The sequence below is a fragment of the Equus przewalskii genome, chromosome 24 (genome assembly GCF_037783145.1).
Source record: "Equus przewalskii isolate Varuska chromosome 24, EquPr2, whole genome shotgun sequence".
NCBI lineage: Eukaryota > Metazoa > Chordata > Mammalia > Perissodactyla > Equidae > Equus > Equus przewalskii.
In genome coordinates, this window is record NC_091854.1 from 13,214,875 (window position 1) to 13,229,017 (window position 14,143).

General features: G+C 36.1%; 1 protein-coding gene and 1 long non-coding RNA gene across 19 annotated transcripts in view; one reads left to right on the forward strand and one right to left on the reverse strand.

The window, feature by feature from the left end:
* Positions 1-14,143, forward strand: part of COL24A1 (collagen type XXIV alpha 1 chain) — a 349,075-nt gene that overhangs the window by 193,766 nt on the left and 141,166 nt on the right. For all 18 annotated transcript variants that reach the window (XR_011532521.1, XR_011532522.1, XM_008516954.2 and 15 more), the window contains one exon: positions 13,234-13,287. Coding sequence is in view for 16 of the 18 variants with exons in the window: in XM_008516954.2 (XP_008515176.2) it covers positions 13,234-13,287 (54 nt within the window). In the remaining 2 variants the exon portion in view is untranslated. The remainder of the gene's footprint in view (positions 1-13,233; positions 13,288-14,143) is intronic.
* LOC139079171 (uncharacterized) lies at positions 7,515-8,185 on the reverse strand. Its single transcript, XR_011532531.1, has 2 exons — positions 8,061-8,185; positions 7,515-7,888 (listed from the first exon to the last, which is right to left on the reverse strand). It is a non-coding gene; the product is annotated as an uncharacterized lncRNA (long non-coding RNA).

The window sequence follows — 14,143 nt, forward strand, 5'->3', positions numbered from 1 at the left end:
CCAATATCTTCAAGAATGAAGATTGTTTTTACAGACCAACAAGTAGTAGTTGTGCTAGTGTGTCTTCAGTATACTCTCAGTGCCTGTATATGGACTCACTGACGCTTTGCAGTAATTCCATGGCCTTCAGTGGATTGAGGCTTGCAGTTCGGGAAAAACTGCAAGCATAAGTTGGATATTCCAGAAGCAGATTGCTGAGATGACATTTTGCTACAGGGTATTTATTAGGAAGCAACACGTAGAAAAAAGCAGAGGAAGCAGGATTGGGTAGAAGGGAGAAGTCAAACTGGTAAAGGCCCCACCGAGTCTCAACCATCCCTCCAGGAAGCTCTGAATCCTTTATAACCCATCATGCTGGGCTGAATGGCTGAGCTTTTAAACTCTAACTCAAGCAGTCATTGTGTAAGGGCCACCCTGGGAAGGGTGTGCCTTTGGTCAAGAAGGCTCTTCGAAGCTGAGGCAAACCATGAAACTTATGACAGCTTGGGCAATACGTTCTTCCTTGAAGGAGGATCTGGGTGGCCCATCTTGCTGTTCAGTTTACTGCTATGTCACTTGGACCCACTTCTTCATATCCTTTTAGGGAGATGTTCTCCTAGGATTTTGGTGGACTCTCTTCCTAAGGGAAAACTTAGAGGAGAAGTTAGTAGTACAAATTATAACCCCTAAGACTACAGCTAGTTTTAGGACCACAAATTATATCAATCCTCCTTCTTCCTTATGATCAAGGTGAATTAACTGTGCCAACATGGTGACTCTTTTCTTGCCTACTGATACCTGGATACAGGGAACTTGAAGTGTTCGGGGGCAGCCATACCTTATAGTTCAATAGAATTCCTGCTGTGTCACCTTGTGAAAATATATCCTCTTTGGGGACAAGAACCTCCATTCTTGCAGAGCTCACATTTTGTGGTGATGCAAAGTACAGCTTCCTCCACAGAGACGCTGGGAGTTATAGTAAGTAGGATTAAGTGTGTTTATACCCCTTGGTTCCAAGAGCAATGAATATTTCCTGTTGGAGACACAGCACCATATAAATGTCTTTGATTCAATGTATATACTTTTTCATCCTATGGGATGGGGCCCTATCCTCATAAAGTATCACTTCCTAGCTGTCACTTTAACTGCACCTTTAGCAGGCCATTCCAGTACTCTGTCAGGTTGGAAGCTTCTTGTTGTCTTGTGATATAACTATTAGATCCCACAAACATAGACCCACTTCCACACCTTATTTGCTATAAAATGGGTGCTTGGTCTGACACTTTTTTTGAGATCCTGTATGGTAGATTAGACATTTTGTAAGCCATTGGATACTGCTGTTAGTTGAGGCCTGAGTGTAGGAAAGCAACCCATTCCCAGAGTATATGTCGTTTCTGTTAAAATAAATCTTTGGCCCTTCCAGAGCAAATTTGCCCCCATGTGGCTGAATGGTCTCCTCAAAGAATGGCATCATCTCCTGTTCATTCAGTTTGCCTGTCCCTCTGTCCTGCTCGTGTTCCATCCCAGATTGCACTAGAACTGCTTGACTTTATGTCTGATACAACTCAGCTTACGATAGATCGATCCAGATGCATGGTCATTTGCTGACCAGCAAATGGTTGGGTGCTCAGTCTCTACCAGAGCCCAGTAGCACATTAGAATTTGTTTTTCCAAATGCTTAATTCTCTGCCACAAATGGCATGGCCTTGCTGCAGAATCCTAAAAGCCTGTGTTGTGACCTTCCCATTGAGGCTTGCCATAAGGTCTACATGGCTTCCTTTCCCACCACTGATGTCTTTAATACCCTAGGGCCTACCAGGTCGTATGGCCCAAGTGGCAGAGCTGCTTACCTCACAGCTTAGACCTGCTGCATGAGTTGGGTTGAAATCTCTTAGGTCCTTGCCAGGATGTTAAATCTTATATCTTGGAAAAGTGTTCCAAAATTAATAAACTCTTCCATATCTAATTTTATATTTATGTTTTTATATTATGTTATGGCTTCTTTGATCAAGTGCCTATAGAATCAGATCCCACGCATATTCTCCCAGCTCCTAGCAATATATATTGGCTAGATCTTTCATTCCTTTGAGATATAATCCCTTCTTCCTGTATCAGGCCCTAGTAAGTTCCCAAGAGGGTTATGCTGTGACTTACCACTAGTTATTGACATAATGGCCAGTTATTGACATAATGGAGAACATATGGACAAATCCTAATTGAGGAACATTTTCTTACACGGGAGAGTGCTAGCATTAATAAGGAGGGGTCAGCTACTTTTGTAAGCTCGTAGCGTTCGAAGGAGTCTGGTGCTTCAAAATCTTCAGGAACCTCTGTCCAGATGTCCCTGTCACAAGTGTTGGTGTCCCATTTTTGTTTCCCCCAACCAAGGCCCTGACGTTGGTATAACAGACTTGTCTTAGTTAGGAATTCAACCTTCTCTGGAGTTTGGTCACTCCGACTGTAAGTCCTGGGCTTTTGCTCAGTTTTGTCCTTCCACTGGAGGGGATGAGAGCCCAAACAACCCATTCGGGAGCTCTGGGGCATATATGGCCCATCAGAGTAGTCCCATATTAGGCAAAAGTGGCCAGGCCTTTATACTCTCGCTTTAATTAGTCTTTGGATGTAGGCCTCTTTGCTAAATCCTAAACTTTGAAGGAATTGATTGCAGGGGCAATAAGATCTTTCTTGAAGAGTCATGTGGGAAGCTCATCTCTGTTTCCACCTATAGTATCAGACAAGACATCATCCTTGCTTTACAGAGCATGCAGACTAATGAACTTAAAGTCGTATCTTCCCAAATGGTGAAGGATGAGGCACAATGAGCTAAAGTAGTTTACTCCAAGTCACACTGTCAAAGGAATATATCCTTAGCTCACAGATTTTACTTGAAAATAGGAGTGAAGTGATCCAAAGGTTAGCTATTTGGAAACAGTGGTGTATTCACAAATAGACAGAAAAGGTTCATTCTTGTCAGGTCATAAAATTACCCGCAAAGGAAAAGCTCTGAAGAAACTTTATGGGTAATAAATAAATAAATAAATAGACAATATCCTCCTTTTGGCAGTACACTTTCTAGTCAACTCCATAAGTTTACTTTTTTTCATCCTGCTCTCTGAATGTTGTTGTTCTTGGCCGTTTCCTTTTCTTGGTCTACATACTCTCTTTGGTGACTTATCTACTTCCCAGGTCTTTGTCATCTATTTGCTACTGATTCACAAATTATCTTTCCTTAGCTCTAGACACAGATGCTCAATTGTGTAGTGATAGTGAATATTTCTACCAGAATGTCCCATAGGTATCTCATATTCATCATCAGAATTCCTCTTTCTTACCCGTGTATACACGCTTTCTTTCTGTTTTTCTGCATCTTCCCCTTATCTGTCTAGACTGACAACAGTCTGTGTCATCATCTTCTTGGACAAAAATGTGGAAGTACAAGAACCTAAGGTGGAGAAACAAATATTAGATATGGGAGGACACGTTCCCAGGTGGTGCTTGAAGTTGTCCTTTTCTCCTGTCTGGCTGATCTTCGGTTTCTCCTGCCCTTAGAAGTTTATACTAAATTGAACCATATAAAATTAACATTTTTTTAAGGAAAAATAGTCAAATATCAGCAACTTCATGTGATACAACCTAATACTACCTTTACTGAGGTAACGTGGCTTCTAAAATTCTTTGATTTTTAAACAGAGAATAAACTCGATAACACTAATGCAAACTTTGAAGTTAATATGTTTCTAAAACAAAACAGAACTAAACCTTAGAGAGTTAGCCTTGTATCTTTCAATTTAAAGTAAATTTTAAGAGCTTTGGGGTCTGAGGTTTTTTATCCTGTAAATGTACTTGTTTCCACATTGAAAAAAAAATTGAAACAAAATAGACAAGTTCTAAAACGACAGGTGGTAAGGCACAATGAGTTTTTAAGGATCATTGTCAAGTCTAAAAACTTTATATAAAAATTTTCAAAAACATTTTAGTTTCAACTAGGAAACATTCTAATTTTGTATCAGTCTTTAATGAATAAGTAGGAAGTGGTTATTTTAAAAAAATAGAGCTAGAGTATTTTAGAGTTTTCACTGACTTTTGGAAAAAAATATTTCTTTTCAATTCCAGCAAGTGATTTATTATACATAAGGCTTTTTAGCCTTCTGAATTTCCACGTTAGCCGACAAAATCTTTAAATAGACTATTACATATCATATTTTGCAAAAAGTGAAATGTTTCACTTATTATAGAGTTGTCTAGCTCTTAACACACAGCATGTTCTGGCTAAAAACTAAGTCATTTTCTTTAATGTGTTAGATGTGGAATTAGTGTTTTGAAACATTTATAATGAAAATTCTTGGTAAAAAGTTATAAATTGCTGATAATTCTTATAAGTGAAGGCTATGGCTTCAATGACTGTTTTGTATTTCCCTTAAATACCCAACAGAAATGGCTTGGGCTTTGTGGGCCAGACAGTCTCTGTCGTAACTACTCAACTCTGCCTTTTACAGGGGGAAAGCAGCAATAGAGAATAGCTAAACATGAGCATGGCTGTGTTTCAATGAAACTTTGTTTACAAAAACAGGCAGCCAGCCCTTGGCGTAGTTTGCTGACTCTTCCTTTATCTGATATCCTGTAGTACTTAATCTTCTAGCTATTTTTGCTGTCTACTTTAAATTTTAATTATTAGTTATTTCTAAATTGTCTAGTATAGTGCCTTATATATGATAGACAATCAGTAACTAATGAAATAAGAATGAAATTTTATGCATTCCGTCTTGGGGAAAATGTACATCATTCCAACAACACTAATTTAAAATGTTCCTGCAGAACTATATAACTTGAAAATAGATACGGTGATGCGCCACATAACAATGTTTCAACCAACAATGGACTGCATATACAATGGTGGTCCCATAAGATTAGTACCATATAGCCTAGGTTTGTAGTAAGCTATACCATATAGGTTTGTGTAAGTGCACTCTATAATGTTCACACAATGACAAAATTGCCTAATGACACATTTCTGAGAACACATCCCCATCATCAAGCAAAACATGAGTGTATAAGAAACTAAAGAAAATTATTGAGAGGAATCAAGATCTTAATAAAGTATCAAATCAAGCCAAGAATAAAATGTAGTCATTGTGATGGTTTTAAAATATGTCTGCAAATTCTTTGATATTCTTCCCTCTGAAAGGTAGAGTCTAATTTCACTCTCTGAGTGTGGAGTACACCTAGTGACTCAATTCTAATGAATAGGATATGGAGGAAGTGACAGTGTGTAACCGGGTCATAAAAGACATTGCAGCTTCTTCCATGCTCACTCTCTCCCTTGGATCACTCCCTCTGGGGTAAGCCAACTGCCATGCAGTCAGGCCCTATGGAGGCCTACAAGGTGAGGAATTGAAGCCTCTTGCCAACAGGGGTGAGGAACTGAGGTCTCCAGCCAACAGTCTTCTTGGAAATGCATTCTCCAGCCTCATTCAAACTTTCAGATGACTGCAGCCCATGCCAGATCTTGATTGCAACCTCATGAAAAACTCTAAGCCAGAATCACCCATCTAAGCTACTTTCAAATTCCTGATCCACAGAAACTGTGAGATAATAAGTGTTTATTGTTTTAAGCCACTAACTTTTGGAGTAATTTGTTCTGCAGCAATAAATAACTCACACAATAGTATAAAAGATTTCAACATTTGTTTTGAAATGAAGAAGAGTGAATTGAAAGGAACAGAAACAGAAGTCATCCATATTTTTATTCTGAGGGTCCATAGGTAAAAAATATGAATAAATTACAGCCATTTATATATACACATGATTTGCACTTGAGCGCTTTAAAGTTGAAAATATAATTTTCTTTCCATGGCTCTCGCTTACGTATGTGGCACTTGAGGTTTCACAGATTAAAATTAGAACAAGTCACTGCACCATAGTCTGTCCTTTTAAACAGTACTTCTGCTGATAAGGAAGAAGTACTTCTGCTGATAAGTTATAGGGCAATTTTTCCCAAAACTTGTCTCTCTGCTATGAGTTCTGCCACTCACAAAGCATTCCCAGTGCCAGGAAGCTCTCTAGAGATAAGGAGCTGGCTAGAACAGAGTCCTTGGGAGCAGATGAATCCTGCCAGTATCTTCTCTCTGATACAAGCGTGTTGATTCCCAACCAATCAAGATGGATCAGGCTATAATGTTAGCCAGTTAAAAAAATTCATTCTGTGAAACAAATTTTAAAAAATAGGTTTTGAATATAACTTCCTTCTATTCAGAAGAGTATTTTTCTACTGTAGGTAAGTTTCTTTTATTGGGTAAACAGAACAAAAATTATAGAATAATTTTTCAAACTACACTTCAAGTAGTTGTTGTGCTTCCTCCTTTTTGCTGCCAAACTTCTTAAAAGAAAAAAAACTACACAATTTTTTCCCACTTTCTCTTCACCTGTACCGTCTTAACCCTTTGGCAAACATATCCAAACGCACAAAAGCTGCTGAAATTGTTCTTAGAGGTCACCACCAACCTTCTAATTGCCAAATCCTAAGCTTTGTCTCCGTGCTCGTCCTCCTCAGTCCTTCTCATGTGACGCTGATTTCTCTCTCCTTGAAACTTTTCCCTCCCTTAACTTCCTTTGTATATTCCTGGTTCTCCTCCTGTCTGACTCTTCCTTTTGTTTTGGCTTCTATCTCTTGCCTCCAAAGAATCGTCATTAAGATTCTCTTCTATTATTACTGTGTGCACTGATTGATACTTATGTTTCAGTTGATTTTTCTATTGACTCACAAATTAATACTTCAGGATAGACTCGTAGGAACCATAACAGTCCCATGGCTTAATTGATCTTCTTTGTTCTAACACTGGCATCTCCTCTGAGCTACTGTTTCTTTGAATCATGATATCATTATCACAAGTCATTACACTTAACCTAGACTAATACAATATCTTCTAACTCTTCACCCCGTTTTCTATTTTTTGCCATTTCCACACACTGAACACAGTGTTGTGAAATTACTGTCCGTGCAGTACAGATATAATTGCATTCCTCTTTTACTCAAACCAACAATGATTCTTCTACGAACACAGATTCTTCTGCAAATACCACAAACACAAATGTTTCACGGCATTCAAAACCCTCAATAGTATATCACCAACATATCTATCCTAGTCTATTTCCTACACATGTCCTACATCTCAGACAGTATGGATTTGCTTTATGCTTGCCAAATGTTTTGTCGTTTGCTACCTCCCACCTTCTGTTCAAATCATTTCCTCTACTTTGAATATACCTTCACCATTTAGCTTATCAACCTTTAGCCATCCCTCAAATATTGCCTTCTCTGTAAAGCTTTTCCTTATGTTCTCAACCAGATATAATCTCCCCTGCCTTTGCATTATATCGGATTTTGCTTTTTCTTCTCTTAACTTACGGAAAATATGCACTTACCTTACTCAATTTACTAAATTATGAACTCCATATTATATTTTACTCATCTTTGTATCCTCTACAACTCTTAGCAGAGGGCTTGTTACATGGACAAATAAATATACATTTAACTGTATTTTCTTCAGATCGTTTTGCATTTATTGAACAAGTTGATTTGCTATCTAATCCAAAAGTTGGTTCAGTGCATTTTATGCCGTCTTCATTTATAAAATGATTTCTGTGAGACTGACTTTTGAATACACCAATTGAGCTAAATTACAAAGTTTTTCAATTTTATGTCAAGCTATATTTTAATTCACTGTCTTATTAGGATAGTACTAACTGCTGTAACAAATAAATGTAAAGTTTTTTGTTTACTTAACATGAAAGAAAGTTATTCTTGCTCATGTTCATGGTCCAATACAGGTATTCCAGAGTAACTCTCCCCTACAAAGTGATTCAGAAGTCCAGGTTCCTTCTTTCTTGTGGCTCCACCATCTCCTAGAACCTTTAGCACATGGAATAAAAGAAGGGAAAATCATGTTTCTTAGGTAAATGAATGTCAGATTTCATCAATATTAAAGTACACATTGCATTAGTCACCTTAGACTAAGTTTTGCTGCAGTAAGAAACAACCTCAAAATATCAGTGTCTTATAACAACAAAGGTTTATTTCTTACTTGCACTCTATCCACTATTAGATGGCTTTGGCTGTGTTCCATCTCCTCTGCATTCTGAGGCTCACGTTTCAGGAGCACTTCCTGTCTAGGACATCGTTGGCCTCGCAGTAGAAAGAAAAAGGAAACTGGGTTTAAAAAAAAAAAGTGGTGCATGTCACTTCCACACACACTCAGTTTTATCTGGTCAAAGTAAGTTACATAGAGAAGCCCAATGTCAGATGGCGGATTATATTCCTCCCATTGACGCTACAAATCACATGGCCAAGTCAGACATCAATAGCATAGGGATGTATGATCCTTCCACCGAAACGAGCACTGAATATTTTCAACGATAATACAATTAACCACACATTTTTTTCACATTTTAATATCTGTAAGATTTGGGATGTTTGTTATAATCAGTGGTGAATTACAATTACTTGACAGAATCTTTTTTTCCCTTTAAAGATACAAAAATAATGGTGCATCTTACAATCAACAACATCTTAGATTTAAGGAAATTTGATAGGCCTCAACTGTAAATGTACTCATCTAATTCACCTATTGATTTCCAAGTAGGTAGATAGTTTCAAATTGAAGAGTTGTGTAGGTTTAAAGAGTAAGTAGATTTAAAGCTTGTGTAGTTCAGACTCTTTAACATTGACCTAAGCCTGTTTTAGAGTGCTTATTTTCAGTTCTGTAGTAGAGACAGCTATAAAACATTAGAAAAAATTGAGTGAGAGAAACTTGCAAAGAGGAAAAAGCAGAGAAATAACCCATGGAATAGAATAGAGTGTTTAGAAATAAGCATGTATAAATGTTGTAAGAACAGCACCACAGATTTTTTGCATCTGACTCCAAAAGCAAAGGCAACAAGAGCAAAAAGAAACAGGTGGGACTAAGTCAAATTAAAATGCTTCTGCATAGAAAAGGAAACCATCAACAAGATGAAAAGACAACCTACTGAATGGGAGAAAATGTTTGCAAATCATATATCTGATAAGAGGTTAACATGCAAGATATATAAAGAACTCATACAACTCAACAGCAGAAAAACAACCTGATTAAAAAATGGACAGAGGATCTGAATAGACAGTGGATTTTTATTCAGCCATAAAAAAGAATGAAATCTTGCCATTTATGACAACATGCATGGACCTTGAGTGGATGCTAAGTGAAATGTCAGACAAATACCATATGATTTCACTTATACGTGGAACGTGGAAAAAACAAACAAGCTCATAGATACAGAGTACAGAATGGTGGTTGCCAGAGGTGGAGGGTGGGGAATGGGCAAAATAGATGAAGGGAGTCAAAAGGTGCAAACTTCCAGTTATAAAATAAGTAGGTCATGGGGGTATAATGTACAACATGATGACTATAGTTATAATAATACCATGTTGCATATTTGAAATTTGCTGAGAGGGTAAATCTTAAAAGTTCTCATCACAAGAAAGAACAATTCTGTAACTTTGTGTGGTGACAGATGCTTTCTTTCATTTTGCAATATATACAAATATCAAATCATTATGTTGTAAACCTGAAACTAATATAATGTATGTCAATTATACCTCAATAAAAAAGTTTAAGAATGGCACCACAAATCAATGAGGGAAATAGATATTATTCAGTGTATATAGTATTTGCAAAACCGGGTCACTGTATGGAAAAAAATTAAGTTGGATCCTATCTTACACCTTGTGGAAAAGGTGGACTCCAGATGAATTAAAGACCTACATGGGAAAGTTAAATACTAATAGAAAAGAATGCCCATTGCCTAATGACATAAAGGTAGGGAAAGGCTTCTTAGATAAGACCAAGAAAATGCAAATCGTAAGGCAAAAAACTGTTAGACATGACTACATCAAAATTTAGAATTTCTGTCAATGAAGGTAGTCAAAAATAATCTCATGGATGATAGATCATGAGAAAGAATTTACAATATCTAAAACCAGCAAGGAATTTATACCTTGAATATATAAGAATTCCTGAAAATCATCATGAAAAATACAGGAAACCTCAAGAGCAAAAACTGAGCAAAGAATATGAATAGAAATTGCACAAGAAAAATCCAAAAGTTCAACAAGTATATGAAGAGTTCAGACTCACTAGTTATCAGAGAAATGCAGGTTAAAATAACAATGAGCTACCACACTCTACATATACATAAGCTATTATCCTAAAGTTGTGCATATCATTCCCATGTGTGTTTTATGTCATTAACAATAGACTATTATGTTTTAAACTTTTGCACAAAATGGCTTCATACTGATGTTTCCTTTGAAAAGGATGTATGCTTTTTTCTCAACATTATTTTCTTAAAAGTTTTGTCCATGTTGATACACGTTTATCTATGTGGTCCATTAATTTTAGCTGGTGTTGTTTTTCCATTATGAAGAAATTTCAGTTTATCTCTTTCCGTACTGATAATTCAGATGATTTTACTTCTATACTTAAATTATGCTGCAATGAACATCTTTCTGTATGTTTCCTAGTGTACATGTGTGAGAATAGAAACTCATGTAAATAATCAGAGATGAAAGTGCTAGGTTAAGTGCATTTTCAGTTTTACTACATACAGTAAATTGCTCTCCAAAATGATGTACCAATTTATACTCCTTCCTATGTATGAATTCTTTCCTCATATTCTAGCCAGCACTCGTGGTGTTATCAGATTTGGCACGTTTGTGTTAGAATTTTTGAGATCCTGGAGTGGTGCAAGGGAACCATTTTAAATCTATGTTCTCCTACTTTAAGTTTCATTAAAGGTTCTCTGTGGACATGAATGTAAGTCTAGACTGTGTATTTTCCAGTAAGAACCTGTCTCTTCCAAATATTCCCTTTTGACAGACTGCACCTTCTAATTCCTACATCAAGGGTGACAAACTCAAATGCCCTATTGGAACCAGGCAGGTAGTATAAATAAGTGAAATGGGTCAGAATAAAAGAGAAGAGCAATTGGTAGGGATTGTGGTGAACTCAAGAGTGCATCTAAGTGGCAACTGCTACTTAGGTCTATCCAATATTTGCCTTGGAGTATGCTCGCCTATACTTGCTAGGTCATCTGAAGCCAGGAATCTTATAAATCTTTATATGTAAAATCTTTTTATATAAAATCTCCAGGTTTTTAAATCTTGGCACCTAATTCAGTTTTTTAAAAATTAGTAAGCACATGCTGTGGGCTAAGCAGAATACTTTTGTAGGTGATGTTACTCCAATACACATGGTCAATATTAGGATTATGGAATTAAAGCCAAATGGCCTACTCCATTCACTCATCTAGATTATATGTGTCAAGAAAAGGTTTTTATTCCTGGATCAGGACTAATCTGACTAATCAGGACTAATGCTTTCAGGTTCTGCTATTTTGTTTATTGTCTCATAAAAGAGTTCTATTTCATTGTTCCTGCTCAGACTTGATTAACTGACCATTGATTATTGATTGCCTGAGTGAAAGAGTTCACTGTCTTAAATTAATTTCTATACAAATAAATTATTAGATCACTTCCAACTGGAGATAACCACTAATATTAGCATAATTTTTAAGACTGTAGATCAATGCTGTCCAATAGAAATATAATACAAGTCACCAATGTAACGTTAAATTTTCCAGTAGCCATATTAAAAAAGATAAAAAGAAACAGTTGAAATTGATTTTAGTCATATTCTATTTAAACCTATATATCCAAAGAATTATTATTTTAATATATAATCAGTGTAAACAATCATTAATTAAAAATTTGGATTCTTTTTGTAGTAAGTCTTCACAATCTGGTACATTTACAGCACTTGTCAATTCGGACTAGTCACATTTCAAGTACTCAATAGCCAGTTAAACTCATCCATACTACTTAAATTCATCTACCTCAGCAAGCTGCTTGATTCATTTGCCTCATCTGTAAAAGGAGAATCCTGATAATTCTACAAATATGGCTGTTGTAAAGATTAAAGCAGACACACAGAAAGTGCTTAACATCTGTTAGTGTTTCCGTGATCACAAGATAGATTGATAGATAGATAGGTAGGTATGTAGATAGGTAAGGGTATAGATATATGTAAATAAAATTATGCCCCAAGCATTAACTTCAGTTTGCTTCAACACAGCAAACCATTTTTTCATGATTCAGGTACCTTCTATATGCTAGTGTATATTATTGTATGATAATCTGTTTAAGCAGGGTCTTTGCTTGGTAGCTGTTGAAAAAGAAAATGTTTCATACATCTTTAAATAAAAGTAGAAAATAACTTCTTCATAATTAAAGACAGTTAGGAGAAGGATTATGCTCTTGTAAAGCTTGTTGTTACTGCTTGAGGTAGAATCCATAAAGACAAAGGTCCATGACCCCGAGTCTTGTTCACTCTGAAACAGTGTTACCCATTACCTTCTTTCGCTTCTCCTGCACACCAAATTCCTTCTTTAGTCAAGCTGTTTACTCTGCCTGGAACGCTCTTCCTCCTTTCTTTGCTCTGCTGGCTGGCTTCTTCTTATTCTTCGGCTTTCAGATTAAATGCCAGGCCTTAGGTCTACCCTGACCATCTTTCCTAAAATAGATCTTCTCTTTTATTCTCCACCTCAGCATCATAGTTGTTTCCTTTATGAGCTTGTATCATAATTTGTAATTATTCACTTTTTAATTTAGTTGTTTTTGTTCTGTAGAAAACTTTTTGCCTCGTGAGGGCAGGGCCTAGGTCTGCCTTGCTTACTAATGAAATCTCGGTAATCAGAATAGTCAGGGACAGAGTAGGCAACAAATATTTCTTGAGTGAATAAATGAATTAATGAATGGGTGTGTGCTGTTCCCTCATGTATTGACGAACTTTCAAGGAAGGAAGTCACAGAAATGATTTCTTAAACTGATGTATTCACATCAAGAAGCTATGAAAATTGCAGGAGTTTTTGTAATCCACTGGGTTGTAGATTCCACGACGGCAAGAACCATGTTTGGATTTGAAACTCAGTGCCTCCCTACACAAGGCTTGTCACATATTAGACATCCATATATATTTGTTGATTGACTGAATAGATTAATTCTGACATGAAGTCATAGGCTGGACACCTATACTCAGAGGAATTTTACTGTAAGATAAAATTTAGGATGAGTTGGAAACATAATGATTACAGGAGATTTAAAACTAAGATGCTGTAACAGCAATGCAATATATGTGTGTTTTCTGTTACATTTTTTCCTAAAAGGGACCTGTTGGTTTACCTGGAGAAGTTGGAATGACTGGAAGCATTGGTGAAAAGGTAATTTTTTCATTATTTTGTTCAGTAATAAGAGTTGGACTAGGCTAAACTCAAAGGAGAAATATTTGTATGATATTTATGTTAATTAGAAATCACTCATAACTTAAAACACATTACCTATACTGAAGCTCTTAAATATGTTGAAATATAACTAATAGCGTATATATTTCCAATTTTTAAAGGGCAGAGAACTCTTTTGGTTGTAATGATATGGTCTGAAGAGAAAAGAGGAAATTTATGGCGTAGGTCTATGACAAGAAAATATTTAAATCTACTTTATGAGAGCAAGCTCCCTAAAGGAAGCAGTTTTAAAAGAGAAGTATAAGTTATCACTTTACCTGGGCCAAATCTCAGTCATAATCTCATTATTTCCAGTTGGAATCCAGTATGCAGTTATTTGTGGAGATTCCTGGCTATTGTGATGGAAATCATAATTTGTTTAAAGATTACCTCTGGAGTGATTTTCCATATTGAGTTTCAAATTTAGGGAAGTTTTTTTAAAAAATAAAGAAGTAATTCTTTACTTGAAACCAGCAAGGGCATTTTTTTATTTTTTATTTTTTGAATGGAATCTTATAATGGACTAGTAGGTAATAAACCAGAAACTTTGGATCTTCAACTGAAACCTGACTTGCTGAATATAAATTATAAGCTTGATAGTCTGGTGCCGTTGCTATACAAGGCTACTCTTTGTGAATAATTAAGAAGAGCTAAGACTAAAAGTAAATTACTAAATAATATTTCGGGTACTTCCATCTGAAATTTTTAAGTCAAACTCAACATATCTAAAGTTAAATGTATCTTTTTTTTTCCCGCATTCAAACTGGTCTCTTTCCAACTATCTCATTTCTATTAG